Below are 14,577 nucleotides of genomic sequence, written 5' to 3'. Positions count from 1 at the left end.
TATCCCAATGAGGTAGGTTTTTTAATCCCAGTTTTAAAGATGAAAAACCTGAGGCTCTGTGGAAAGTGGATGTTAAGTGACTTGTCTGAAGGCTAAAAATAGTGGCTGGGCCAAGATAAGTCCCAGCCTTGTCTAGTTCCAAAGCCAATGTGCTTAACTGTGCTACCTTGTCTCCCAGTCTAATAAATTTTGTATCACATTAATAAATATATTTTTCTAGTTATACAAGTAATGACTATGAAGGCATTTCAATTTTTTTTTTTCTGGGATTCTATAAACCAAAAATTTAATGAATCTAGTAATGAATCTTTGGTGATTGAAGATGTGGTTTTAATTTTGATTTGAGTTAAATGTAAATACTGTAGTTTATCAGCTACCTAATAGAGATACTTCATATGTTATCCATTAGTGCTCATCCAACGTTTAAACACAATTTTCATGTATACTTCTTTGTATTTTATTCTGTATAAAATAATTTGCTAATGTTCTATACATTTATATCTAAGATGTTTCCTTACTGTAATCATTTTAAAACATTTTAAAATATTGGTCATTGTCTCTAATAAAAATTGTTTTAGTGTCTTCTTTTATTATATCTATTAGAACTATAAAAACATTGGCCGGGTGAAGTGGCTCATGCCTGTAATCTCAGCACTTTGGGAGGGCAAGGTGGGTGGATCATGTGAGGTCAGGAGTTTGAGACCAGCCTGGCCAACGTGGTGAAACCCCATCTCTACTAAAAATACAAAAATTAGCCCGGTGGTAGTGGTGTAATCCCAGCTACTGAGGAGGCTGAGGCTGGAGAATCACATGAGCCTGGGAGGCAGAGGTTGTGGTGAGCTGAGATCGTGCCACTGTACTCCAGTCTGGGTGACAGAATGAAACCCTGTCTCAAAAAACAAAAACAAAAAATATTATAAAAATATTGTATAACCAAATGTTTCATACTATACAGGTAACAACTGGGGATGCTTTTCAGTTATGAATTTGTATCTTTCCAAACCAATATTCTTTATGTCCTAATCTTTTCCTAATAGTTTTGAAAAACAAAAATAATATCAAATCAAAATTTCAAATTTAATGTCACATATATTTATTCAAAAAAGATAGGCCAAATAAGCAATACAGACTTAAAAGCTTTTATATGTAGTTGTGAAGAAGTGACATATTACCTGATTCATGTAAATAATAAATTAGTAATGAGAGTTTTAATCTAATGTTCAAACTTGTTTACTAAGATTATGCAATCATAATACTGAATTATGGACATAATTTTAACAATTCTAAAGATAACCTTGCCTGGTAGCTGGATTTAGAACCCAACTCTGAAGACAGTAGTAGTCTAAGTATTTTACCTAAAATCATTTTAACAAGTAATCTTCATAATGCTTGTATTATTTTCTTCTCTATAGTTGTACACTCATTTTCATGACTTCTCTTTTATTCACAAATCATGTAATTATTTTTATTGCCTGGCCTGGATTTGTGAATAAAAGAGATTGTGACTAGTAGATATGTTTGCTATTCAAAAAGAATGTTAATATTTTATTTTTTCATGTAAAACATAATTAAGAAACTTTACTTCAGTTGTTTTTAGTCATAGTTTAGTTTTTAGAGCTATTTTTAAATGCCGTTTACATACCTCTCTTTTATCTTTCTCTTATCTAAAGACCAAGACATTTGGAGGAGGTGGTGGTGGTGCCAGAAGTAATCTCAATGTGAATGCTGCTGGTAACCGAAATAGGGAAGTTTTACAGAAAGAAAAGTCAACCAAATCAGAGGGAAAACATGATGGTGTCTATAGAGAACTGGTAAGGCTAAAGAACCAACCACAAATTTAAAGTGTTACTTCTTTAAATGATTCTTTTATTCTTTCTTACCACCACCACTAGCTTTGTGCAATGTATTATGGATAGATGTTATAACTCTTGAAGGCTTTCATTAAGGATTACAATTAAATCATGAAAAATTTGGAATGTTTGAAAAATAATTTACTTAAAACTTCTATCTCACTTAAATTACTAATAATATATTTTGGAATGGATTGATAAAAAGCCATCAAAAGATGATACATCAAAAACATACATTTTTCTGTGTTTCCCCACCTTCCCCACATCTTTTGTCAAATTTTATCTAAAGTGATTTTGTTTTGTTTTCTACTGCTCTTTGGGAAGAATATTGTAAAACAAGCATATGTATTATGTGGACACAATTGCAAAATATTCTTGAATTTTTAAGATAAATGAGTGGAGTGAAACATACTGCTGGCATGCTGCAGTGTTCTCAAATCTAAGACTGTTGGCAAAAATTCATTTTCCTCTGCCTTTAGAGGTTGAATGACTTTGATTGACTTTTCTCTATAGTGTACAAATTATGCAAAAACAGCTTAAACCATGGGGGTTTATTATTTCATATAACAAGAGCTCAGAGGTAGATGGTTACAAGTGTGGGTAAATTCAGCAGTATAACAATATTAAAGCATTTGTGGGTATTTCCATGATTTCTTGGCTTTCTCCTTAGTGTTATGTAACTGCTCAATGGATTCACCTTACCTACTGCCTAAATAGAGCTGATTTATCAAGACAAGGGAATTACAGTAGAGAAAGAGTAATTCATGCAGAGCCAGCTATCGTGAGTGACTGGAGTTTTATTATTACTTCAAATCAGTCTCAGCGATCATTCAGGGATCAGAGGGTTTTTTTTTTTTTTTTTTGAGATAGAGTTTCATTCTTGTTGCCCAGGCTCAGGCTGGAGTGCAATGACTCAATCTTGGCTGACTGCAACGTCCGTCTCCTGGGTTCAAACGATTCTCCTCTCTCAGACTCTTGAGTAGCTGGGATTATAGGCAGCTGCCACCACACCCAGCTTTTTTTTTTTTTAAATTTTTAGTAGAGACAGGGTTTCACTATATTGGTGAAACTGGTCTCAAACTCCTGACCTCAGGCAATCCACCCACTTCTGCCTCCCAAGGTGCTGGGATTACAGGCGTGAACTACCATGCCCAGTGGGATCAGAGTTTTTTAAGGACAAGTTGGTGGGTGGGGGAAGCCAGTGAGCCAGGAGCACTGATCTTAGGAGCAGTTTGCAGAGGGTCAGAATCTTGTAGCCTCCAGCTGCATAACTCCTAAACCATAATTTCTAATCTTGTGACTGCAATGATTAATACGGAGTGTCAACTTGATTGGATTGAAGGATACAAAATACTGATCCTGGGTGTGTCTGTGAGGATGTTGCCAAAGGAGATTAACATTTGAGTCAGTGACCTGGGAAAGGCAGACCCACCCTTAATCTGGGTGGGCACAATCTAATCAGCTGCCAGTGTACAATATAAGCAGGTAGAAAAATGTGAAAAGACAGACTGGCCTAGCCTCCGAGCCTACATCTTTCTCCCGTGCTGGATGCTTCCTGCTCTCAAACATCAGACTCCAAGTTCTTCAGTTTTGGAACTTGGACTGGCTTTCCTTGCTCCTCAGCCTGCAGATAGCCTATTGTGGGACTTTGTGAGTTAATACTTCATAAACTCCCCTTTATATATATATATACATATATGTATTCCATTAGTTTTGTCCCTCTAGAGAACCCTAATAGAGATTTTGCTACCAGGAGTGGTTCTAGAGGAACAAAATTTTAAGGATGTGGTTCTTTCGTTAGATTTGGGGTTTTTGGAGTTGGCTGCTTACTATAATTAGATCCTAAACTGCTAAGGACTCTATTGCTAATAGTGTGGAGAACACTGATAGTCCTTCGCATGAACCTTTTAGAGAGTTATGCAAAATAAATGCATTTGACATTTTTGATTCATCGCTTATGAGAGGCAAGGAGTTTAGTAACTCTATACATGATACCTTTGACCATATATGGAGAACCAGGGAACAAAATGAAGCTGGTTGGTTGCTCCTAAGTTCAGTGGACAAAATGATGAAAGAAAATAATGAAAGGCATCCTATCTCCTGGCTTCAGAAGCAGATACTGAGCCTCAAATCTGCTAAGATTGCACTGAGTGAGACCCTTATTGTTACTGGTGGGGTCCTTGTTCTTAGAGCGCCCAAGATGGTGGCGGGCCATTTCCAAGATGGCGTCAAGCCTCTTGTTCTCTGACCTGGCCTTCTTGGCCTCGTGGATTCTAAGGAATGGAACCTTGGGCCATGCAGTGACTGTTACAGCTCTATTAGAAGTGATGGGTCACAGAAGAAAACCGTGGAACCCAGCGACTAGTGTTCAGCTCAATTAGGACAAACCTGGGACTTAGCCATACAGGAAAAATGGCGAGCCTTTAGCCTGATTGGGAGCGGCAGCTGGCATCCCGCTGGATCAGAAACGCAGTGGACCCCTGCTGGATCTGGAGGTGTGGAAGTTAACGGCAGGTCTGTGATGGCAGCAAACAGCAGTGGTGGAAGTCAAGTGAAAGCTCAGCTTGAGCCGTCCAACAAATATGGACCAGAAGATTGTGCAGTTGCAAGATTTAATAGAGTGAAAACAGAACTCCCATAAAATGGGAGAAGACCCTAAGGGGGTTGTCGTTTCCAGCTTGAATGTCTGGGTTTAGATCCCAATCATTGTCCCTCCCCCTGTCCCCCTGTGCTCTCAGGCAATAGATGATTGGCTATTTCTTTACCTCCTGTTTTTGCCTAATTAGCATTTTAGTGAGCTGTCTTTACTACCTGATTGGTCGGGTGTGAGCTAAGTTGCAAGCCCCGTGTTTAAAGATGGATGCAGTCACCTTCCCCAGCTAGGCTTAGGAATTCTTAGTCGGCCTAGGAAATCCAGCTAGTCCTGTCTCTCATTATCTCCTGTGGAGAAAAAGCTGAAATTGTGGAAAAACAGACACAAGTTTTTTTCATGCAGGTGACTGACATGCAGTGAAAGGTGCATGCACAGCCTTGCCAGGTGTCTACTGTTAAAGTGAGGGCATTGATTGGAAAAGAGTAGGACCTTGTAGCTTGGAATGGGGACATGTGGGTGGACCCTGATGAAGCTGGGGACACTGAGTTTACAAACTCTGATGAATTTTTTTTGCTAGAAGAAACAGCTTCCCCATCTGCAGTAATGACTTGAGTTTTCTAATTTATTTAAACAGAAATCTGAAGGGCAAACATGGGAATGTATATTCAGGGTGTGAGATAATGGTGGAAGGAACATAGAGTTGGATCAGGCTGAATTTGTTGATTTAGGCCCGCTAAGTAGGGACTCTGCATTTAATATTGCAGCTCTGGGAGTTAAAAAAATAAAAAGTCTAATAATTTATTTGCTTGGTCAGCTGAAATGTGTATTAAAAGATGGCTCACTGTGAACGAGCTGGAAATGCCTGATCTCCCTTGGCTTAATGTAGAGGAAGGGATACAAAGGCTTAGGGAGATTGGGATGGTGGAGTGGATTAGTCTCTTTAGACCTACTCATTCCAACTGGGAGGGTCCAGAAAATATACCCTTGACCAAAGCCTTGCAAAATAGATTTGTGAGGGCAGCACAGGCCTCTTTGAAGATGCCCTGTAATTGCTCTTCTCTATATGTCAGAGCTAACAATGTGAACTGCAGTCACTCAACTACAAAATTTAAATACAATGGGAATAATTGGATCCCAAGGTGACAGGGACCAAGTGGTGGCACTCAACCATCAAAGGCAAGGTTAAGTGTAGCTACAGTAGCTACCATTACAGTATGGACAGCAGAGGCAAAATGGCAATCAGAATAATCTGACTTGTGTAGAGCTCTGGCATTGGCTAATTAATCATGGTGTTCCTAGATGTGAAATTGATAGGAAGCCTACTGCATTCCTACTTAATTTAGGCAAGCAGAAAGCTTCTAGGTCTAATGGACAAAAGACTAATTTGAATTATGAAAGTAGAGATTTGCAGCCCCTCAATTTTCAGCCAGTTTACAGATCCAGAACCCCTTTAATGAAGGGGAGGCTGGGTCCCGTTGAGGAAAGACCCCGCTACATTATTGACAGTTTATGCAGTGAATCTTTCTCCTATCCTTCTCCAAGGAGACCTTCAGCCTTTTACCAGAGTAACTGTGCACTGGGGAGAGAGAAATGATCAAACATTTCAGGGACTACTGGAAACTGGCTCTGAGCTGATGTTGATTCCAGGGGACCCAAAATGTCATCGTGGCCCCCCAGATAAAGTAGGGGCTTTTAGAGGTCAGGAAATTAATGGAATTTTAGCTCAGGTCCAAATTACAGTGGGTCCAGTGGGTACCCGGACTCATCCTGGGGTCATTTCCCCAGTGCCAGAATGCATAATTGGAATAGACATACTTAGCAGCTGGCAGAATCCCCACATTGGCTCCCTGACTAGTAGGGTGAGTGCGATTATGGTGGAAAAGGCCAAATGGAAGCCATTAGAGCTGCCTCTACCTAGAAAAATAGTAAATCAAAAACAATATTGCATCCCTGGAGGGATTGCGGAGATTAGTGCCACCACCAAGGACCTGAAAGACATGGGTGGTGATTCCCACCACATCCCCATTCAGCTCTCCCATTTGGCCTGCTCAGAAGACAGATGTATCTTGGAGAATTACAGAGGATTATCAAGTGGTGACTCCAATTGCAGCTGCTGTATCAGATGTGGTTTCATTGCTTGAGCAAATTAACACGTCTCCTGGTACCTGGTATGCAGTCATTGACTTGGCAAATGCCTTTTTCTCTATTCTGGTCCATAAGGCCTACCGGAAGCAATTTGCCTTCAGCTGGCAAGGCCAGAAATACACCTTTACTGTCCTTCCTCAGGGGTATATCAGCTCTCTGGCTTTGTGTCATAATTTTATTCAGAGAGAACTTCATCGCTTTTCACTTCTGCAAGATATCACACTGGTCCATTACACTGATGACATATGCTGATTGGATCCAGTGAGCACGAATTAGCAAACATGGTGGGCTTATTGGTAAGATATTTGCATGCCAGAGGATGGGAAATAAATCCGACTCAAAATTCAGGGATGTTCTACCTCAGTAAAATTTCTAGGGGTCCGGTGGTGTGGGGCGTGCTGAGATATTCCTTCTAAGGTGAAGGGTAAGTTGCTGCATTTGGCGTCTCCTATAACCAAGAAAGAGGCACAGTGCCTAGTGGGCCTATTTGGATTTTGGAGGCAACACATTCCTCATTCGGATGTGTTACTCTGGCACATTTATTGAGTGACCCAAAAGGCTGCCAGTTTTGAGTGGGGTCCAGAACACGAGAAGGTTCTGCAAGAGGTCTAGGCTGCTGTGCAAGCTGCTCTGCCACTTGGGCCATATGACCCAGCAGATCCAATGGTGCTTGAGTTGTCAGTGGCACAGACGCTAGTTGGAGCCTTTCGCAGGCCCCCATAGGTGAATCACAGCAGAAGTCTCTAGAGTTTTGCAGTAAGACCCTGTCATCTTCTGTGGATAACTGCTCTTTTTTTGATAGACAGCTCTTGGCCTGTTACTGGGCTTTGGTGGAAACTGAACATTTGCCTGTGGGTCATCAGGTCACCATGCAACCTGAACTGCCTATCATGAACTGGGTGCTTTCTGACTATCTCACCATAAAATGTCCCATGCACAGCAGCATTCCATCATCAAATGGAAGTGGTATATGTGATTGGGCTTGAGCAGGTCCTGAAGGCACAAGTAAGTTACATGAGGAAGTGGCTCAAATGCCAATGGTCTCCACTCCTGCCACCCTGCCTTCTTTCCCCCAGCCTACACCAGTGGCCTCATGAGGAGTCCCTATGATCAATTGACAGAGGAAGAGAAGAAGACTGGGGCCTGGTTCGCAGAGGTTCTGCACAATATGCAGGCATCACCTGAAAGTGGACAGCTGCAGCCTACAGCCCCTTTCTAAGACATTTCTGAAGGATAGCAGTGAAGGGAAATCTTCCCAGTGGGCAGAACTTCAAGCAGAGCACCTAGTTGTGCACTTTGCATTTAAGGAGAAATGGCAAGATGTGCAATCATATACTGATTCATGGGCTATAGCCAACAGTTTGGCTGGATGATCAGGGACTTGGAAGAAGTACGATTGGAAAATCAGTGACAAAGAAATTTGGGAAAGAGGTACGTTGATGGACCATTCTGAGTGGTCAAAAACTGAAGATGTTTGTATCCCATGTGAGTGCTAACCAATGGGTGACCTCAGCAGAGGAGGATTTTAGTAATCAAGTGGATAGGATGACCTATTCTGTGGACACCACCTCAGCCTCTGTTCCCAGGCACCCCTATTATATCCCATTGTGCCCATGAACAAAGTGGCCATGGTGGGAGGGAGGGAGATTATGCATGGACTCAGCAACATGGACCTCCACTCACCAAGGCTGACCTGGCTGTGGCCACTGTTGAGTGCCCAATTTGCCAGCATCAGAGACCAATACTCAGCCCTCAATATGGCACTGTTCCTTGGGGTGATCAGCCAGCTACCTGTTGGCAGGTTGATTATATTGGACATTTTCCATCATGGAAAGGGCAGAGATTTGTTCTCACTGGAATAGACACTCACTATCTGCCTAAGTAATTTCTTCTTAACTCCTGTATCATTCCCCTCTCTGGAGTGGTAACCCTAACTGCTGTTAGGGGGTGTTGGACGATGACTCTTTTGGCTACTTCCTGCTGAAAAGAGGCATTGTGCAGGGAACAACAGCTAAGGCTCCTCCTAGGGTCAATTTAAAGGTCCTTGGAAGAAAGGCATGTACATGTGTTGTTCTGTCTACAGCACCATTTGGAGTTTGATTGCTGTCAGCCATTCCAGTGGGTTGTAATACTGGTTTGCTTCCACCAGATGTTGCTGAAACACTAATATAAATGGAACATTCCTTTTGGGATAAGTGGCATTGGATTTGGATGGCTAGAGTAACTTCAGTGTTAACCTTGGCTAAATCTTTTCTGCAGTTATTAATTCCTCCATGACTTCCACAGACCATCTAAGACAAGCTTAAACTTTCCAACTTGTCCTAAACATCCTTCTTTTTAAACAACCAATGATTCTTTCTAGGACAAGTGTTTACCATCCGTAAAATCCTTTTATGACTTCCCCAAACCATCCACAGCTTGCTTGAACCTTCTGACTTGTCCTAAACATCCCTCTTTTAAACAATCAACTATTCTCTTTAGGACAAGTACTTACTATACAAGATCCTTTCTTATATAAAATCTCTTTCCTTTATAACCTTATTTGCATAGCCAGAGTGTGACACATTACCAAACCCAATACAGTTCTAGGAGACTCATTGGTAGTGAAATTTTCGTGCTTCTTGTTTTTTGGTAACTATTATTCCTACTATTAGGATAATAATTAAGCAAAATACTATAGCAATGGAAACTGTCTGATATTCCAGTTAGAAGGTGGTTACTTGTATAACCTTACTGCAAATAGTAGAGTGAGTATAGCAATTCCTGCAAGTGTTGTATAGTACGTAATTTCCATCTAAAATTTTACTTGCTAAGATACAGAATTTCCCTTTGGGGGTCTATGAAGTTCCTTGGTTTTATCTTCCCAAACGAACCTCTGGGTTATGGACACCCTACTCACTTTCATTACATGGCAGAATTTGCAGGATAATTGTCCAGAACTAGGATGTTGATCCAGATTTTTACATTAGCCATCCCTTTTTGTTTCTTCCAAGCTGCAGGAGATTACCACTTGATTCACAGGAATAAACAGGGTTAGTCTAAAATGTCAGCAAAATAAACTGAAAAACAATTAATGAGACTGGAATTTAATGACAAATATATAAGCTTTGGAGCATAATTTTTCTCTTCCTAGTCCTTACTTTTGGTAAAAACAAATTATGATAGGACTGTATTTTTTGTAGAATAAACTTTAGTCTTATACTTGGCCTGATTATTTGCATAAAGTGCATCAAGAATGATTATTTCTATATAGGCCTTTTGGATTGTCTTTGATGAAACTCTGTTCCACAAGGAACCTCAGATAAGATCTTTTAAAGCAGAGCTCAGCCATGGGTTTGTATCTTCAGATACCACTGAGTTGGGTGATCCTCTCCTCTAAAGGTCCCAGGATAAACTGGGAGCTCCTGGTCCTGTTAGAAAGTGACATTCTTTACTGACCACAGGTCAGGAACCCTGTACAGGGACTACATATATATAGATATGAGGCCAGTTCTCTCCATGGGAATTTTATTGTCTCTGCAAGTTGAGATTGACTCCTTAAAGAGAAGCATATCCTTCCAGTCAAAGCCTTGGTAAAATAACCAGTTTTTCTAATTGTATCCTATTGCAAAAGGAAAATGGATTCTTATTGAACTGATGCAAACTATACATTGCAATAAATTAAGAGTACTCAGAGATAGTTTTGAAATTCTAGAGGAACCAGGCAGAGAGAAACAAACATGCTCCAAACTTTGTTTACAGGAGTATAGCTTATTCAATTATTAAAGGCCATAAATAGTTCAAAATAAGTTTCCTTAACTCTGAAAGACAAACAAGGATCATCAATATTCTAAGAAAAATAAAAAAGGTTGCTTTAGCTTTCTAAGTTTAGTCCATTTAGTTAACTTCTGTTTTGCTTGATGCTTGTGAACATTTTAGTTTTTCATGAGTCCTGTACCTTCTCTATTCCAGTGTTAAAATCTTCAAAGCTATTAGAGTCCTACATTTGAGAGCACCGGTTAAAGTTGTATAGCTTGATTGTAACCTATCTTTTGAGAAGGAACAAAACAAGACAAGAATTGTCTGCAAATGACAACATTTTCAGGGTAGTTACAGTTAAAAACATGACTGATGAAGTTTAGTTATCTGTGGTTTACAGTAACTTGACAACCTTAATTATGATTAATAGCATATACTTAGACATTAGAATTTTAGAAATTCCATACAATTTTGGAACATATATTAGTATTATTCACCAAAATATAACTTAAGATTGCACATCATTTCAGCAATATCATGTAACTAAACATGTCAAACAATCCTGTTTACTTCTTCTCTGGATGTATCAGGGGCCCTCTGAACCATCCAGAAAGCAAGGTATCAGGAAAGAAAATTGTAAAACTTGAAGTTTGATTTTGGGACGCCTGCTAAATGTTGGAGGGCTTAAAACACTTGATGTTATGAAATAGAAATTCCATATTGCTCAAAAGGCAAAAGTCTTTCATTAGTCTTTACTATTACATGAAAATCCTGTTGAAAACCAAATTGTACCCTTGCCTTAGTTTATTAATGTTAACCCCAATTGGTTTAAACAAAACCTTATAGATGATTCCATCTAATCTTAACCAGTTTGACCGTAAGTTAAATCTTTACAGTCCTTTTATAACGCTTTTTGCTAAAGGGCAGATTGGCATCAGAAGAAAACCTTGTTGTATTTTTATTTCGATGCTCAATTTATGAAAAGATCATATAATACTTCTTTGAATTTAGTTAATGTTTATGGATTTTTTGCAAGATTAATTTTTAAAATTTTAGAATTTTAAAAATCTTTTTACAACTTGCTTAAACCTCTAGCTTTATCTTATCAAATCTAAGATAATCACTCGTCCCTGGGCAAAATTTACATTTTCATGCTAGCTTATAATCTTTTACTAAAAAACACATTTTACTGTTTTTATACGGTAAAACTTGCATGTAAAACTGTTTAGTGGTCTCAAATACATGTTGCAATGTAAACTCTTAGCAGCTTTTACATTTGGTGAAAAACCTTGTTAGTAAGCAATTTTAATTGTCTACCAGGTATGGAGCCTAGGACCCAGACAAAAGGGAAGATAAGGTCTGACTCTTTCCAGCATCTGACTCCATATGTCCCAGGCCTTGCCTATCTATAAAGCAGACAGTTTACAACCTTGAAACATTTAGCAAACCTAATATCTAAACTCATATGATTTAGACCACATATTTGTATTTTGATGACACTTGCATCTTACCATCCTTAAGCCATTTTGTTTCTTAAAAATTAAAGTCACATGAACTAAAAGGCATTGCACCTTTTGTCTTTCCTTAAAAAAAATATTTGATTTGGTGGTAGCTGGCAAGATGGCTGAATAGGAACAGCTCCGGCCTGCAGCTCCCAGCAGATTAATGCAGAAGGCAGATGATTTCTGCATTTCCAACTGAGGTACCCAGCTCATCTCACTGGGACTGGTTAGACCGTGTATGCAGCCCATGGAGGGTGAGCAGAAGCAGGTTAGGGTGTTGCCTCACCCAGGAAGCACAAGGGGTTGGGGAACTCTCTCCCATTGCCAAGGTAAGCCATGAGGTATCGTGCCATGAGGAATAGTGTACTTCGGCCCAGATACTACGCTTTTCCCACAGTCTTCGCAACCCGCAGACTAGGAGATTCCCTTGGGTGCTCATGCCACCAGGACCCTGGGTTTCAAGCACAAAACTGATGGCCTTTTGGGCAGACACTAAACTAGCTGCAGAAGTTATTTTTTCATACCCTAGTTGCTCCTGGAATGCCAGCAAGACAGCTGGAAAGGGGGCTGAAGTCAGGGAGCCAAGTGGTCTACCTCAGTGGATCCCACCCCCACAGAGCCCAGCAAGCTAAGATCCACTGGCTTGAAATTGTCGCTGCCAGCATCGCAGTCTGAAGTTGACCTGGGATGCTTGAGCTTGGTAGGGGAGAGGGGTGTCTGCCATTACTGAGGCTTGAGTAGGCAGTATTCCCCTCACAGTGTGAATAAAGCCACTGGGAAGTTTGATCTGGACAGAGTCCACCACAGCTCAGCAAATCTGCTGTAGCCAGACTGTGTCTCTAGATTTCTCCTCTCTGGGGAGGGCATTTGTGAAAGAAAGGCAGCAGCCTCAGTCAGGGGCTTATAGATAAAACTCCCATCTCCCTGGGACAGAGCAACTTGGGAAAGGGGCGGCTGTTGGCACAGCTTCAGTGGACATAGCCATTCCTGCCTGGCGGCTCTGAAGAGAGCAGCAGATCTCTCAACACAGTGCTTCTTAACTAAAGGAGCGTGTTCTAACCCAATGCAAGGAAGCTAAGAACCTTGAAAAAAGGTTATAGGAATTGTTAGCTGGAATATCTATTTGAGAGAAGAACATAAATGACCGGATGGAACTGAAAAACACAGCACAAGAACTTCATGAAGCATACAGAAGTATCAGTAACTGAATTGATCAAATGGAAGAAAGGATATCAGAGATTGAAAATCAATTTAATGAAATAAAGCAGGAAGATAAGATTAGAGAAAAAAGAATGAAAAGGAACAATAAAAGCCTCCAGGAGATATGGGACTATGTGAAAAGACCAAACCTACGTTTGGTGTACCTGAAAGTGACAGGGAGAATGGAACCAAGTTGGAAAACACACTTCATGATATTATCCAGGAGAACTTCCCCAACCTAGCAAGACAGGCCAACATTCAAATTCAGAAAATACAGAGAACACCAGAAAAATACTCCTTGAGAAGAGCAATCCCAAGACACATAATCATCAGATTCACCAAGGTTGAAATGAAGGAAAAAATGTTAAGGGAAGCCAGAGAGAAAGGTCGAGTTACCCTCAAAGGGAAACCCATGAGACTAACAGCAGATCTCTCTGCAGAAACCCTACAAGCCAGAAGAGTGGTGGCCACTATTCAACATTCTTGAAGAAGAGTTTTCTTTAAGAATTTCATATCCAGAATTTAATATCCAGGCAAACTAAGCTTCAAAAGCAAAGGAGAAATAAAATCCTTTACAGACAAAAAAATGCCAAGAGATTTTATCATCACCAGGCCTGCCTTACAAAGAGAGCTCCTGAAGGAAGTGCTATATATGGAAAAGAACAACTGGTACCAGCCATTGCAAAAGCTTACCAAATTGTAAAGAACATCAACACTGACTGGGTGCAGTGGCTCACACCTGTAATCCCAGCACTTTTGGAGGCCAGGGTGGGTGGATCACAAGCTCAGGATCAAGTTTGAGGAGTTTGAGACCAGCCTGGCCAACATGGTGAAACCCTGTCTCTACTAAAAATACAGAAACTAGTTGGGCAGGGTGGTGCATGCCTGTAATCCCAGCTACTTGGGAGGTTGAGGCAGGATAATCTGTTGAACCCGGGAGGCAGAGTTTGCAGTGAGCTGAGATTGCACCACTGCACTCTAGTCTGGGTGACAGAGCGAGACTATTTAAAATTAAAAAAAAAAAAAAAAAGAAAAAAGAAAAAGAACTGACACTATGAAGAAACTGCATCAACTAATGGACAAAATAGCCAGCTAGCATCATAATGACAGGATCACACTCACACATAACAATATTAACCTTAAATGTAAATGGGCTAAATACCCCAATTAAAAGGCACAGACTGGCAAATTGGATAAAGAGTCAAGACCCATTAGTGTGCTATATTCAAGAGACCCATCTCACATGCAAAGACACACATAGGCTCAAAATACGGGCATGGAGGAATATTTACCAAGCAAATGGAAAGCAAAAAAATGCAGGGGTTGCAGTCCTAGTCTCTGATGAAACAGACTTTAAACCAACAAAGATTGAAAGAGACAAAGAAGGGCATTAAGTAATGGTAAAAGGATCAATGCAAGAAGAGCTAACGATCCTAAACACATATGCACCCAATACAGGAGCATCCAGATTCATAAAGCAAGTTCTTAGAGACCTACAAAGAGTCTTAGATTCCCACACAATAATAGTGGGAGACTTTAACATCCCACT

General features: G+C 40.3%; 1 protein-coding gene across 2 annotated transcripts in view; it reads left to right on the top strand.

The window, feature by feature from the left end:
• Nucleotides 1-14,577, top strand: part of TDRD3 (tudor domain containing 3) — a 189,963-nt gene that overhangs the window by 102,558 nt on the left and 72,828 nt on the right. For both annotated transcript variants that reach the window (XM_023196216.2, XM_023196217.2), the window contains exon 8: nucleotides 1,671-1,811. In XM_023196216.2, coding sequence (XP_023051984.1) covers nucleotides 1,671-1,811 — 141 coding nt within the window. The remainder of the gene's footprint in view (nucleotides 1-1,670; nucleotides 1,812-14,577) is intronic.

The sequence above is a fragment of the Piliocolobus tephrosceles genome, chromosome X (assembly GCF_002776525.5).
Source record: "Piliocolobus tephrosceles isolate RC106 chromosome X, ASM277652v3, whole genome shotgun sequence".
Taxonomy (NCBI): Eukaryota; Metazoa; Chordata; class Mammalia; order Primates; family Cercopithecidae; genus Piliocolobus; species Piliocolobus tephrosceles.
Note: the sequence above shows the minus strand (reverse complement) of the source record. Positions and strands in the feature narration are given on the sequence as shown.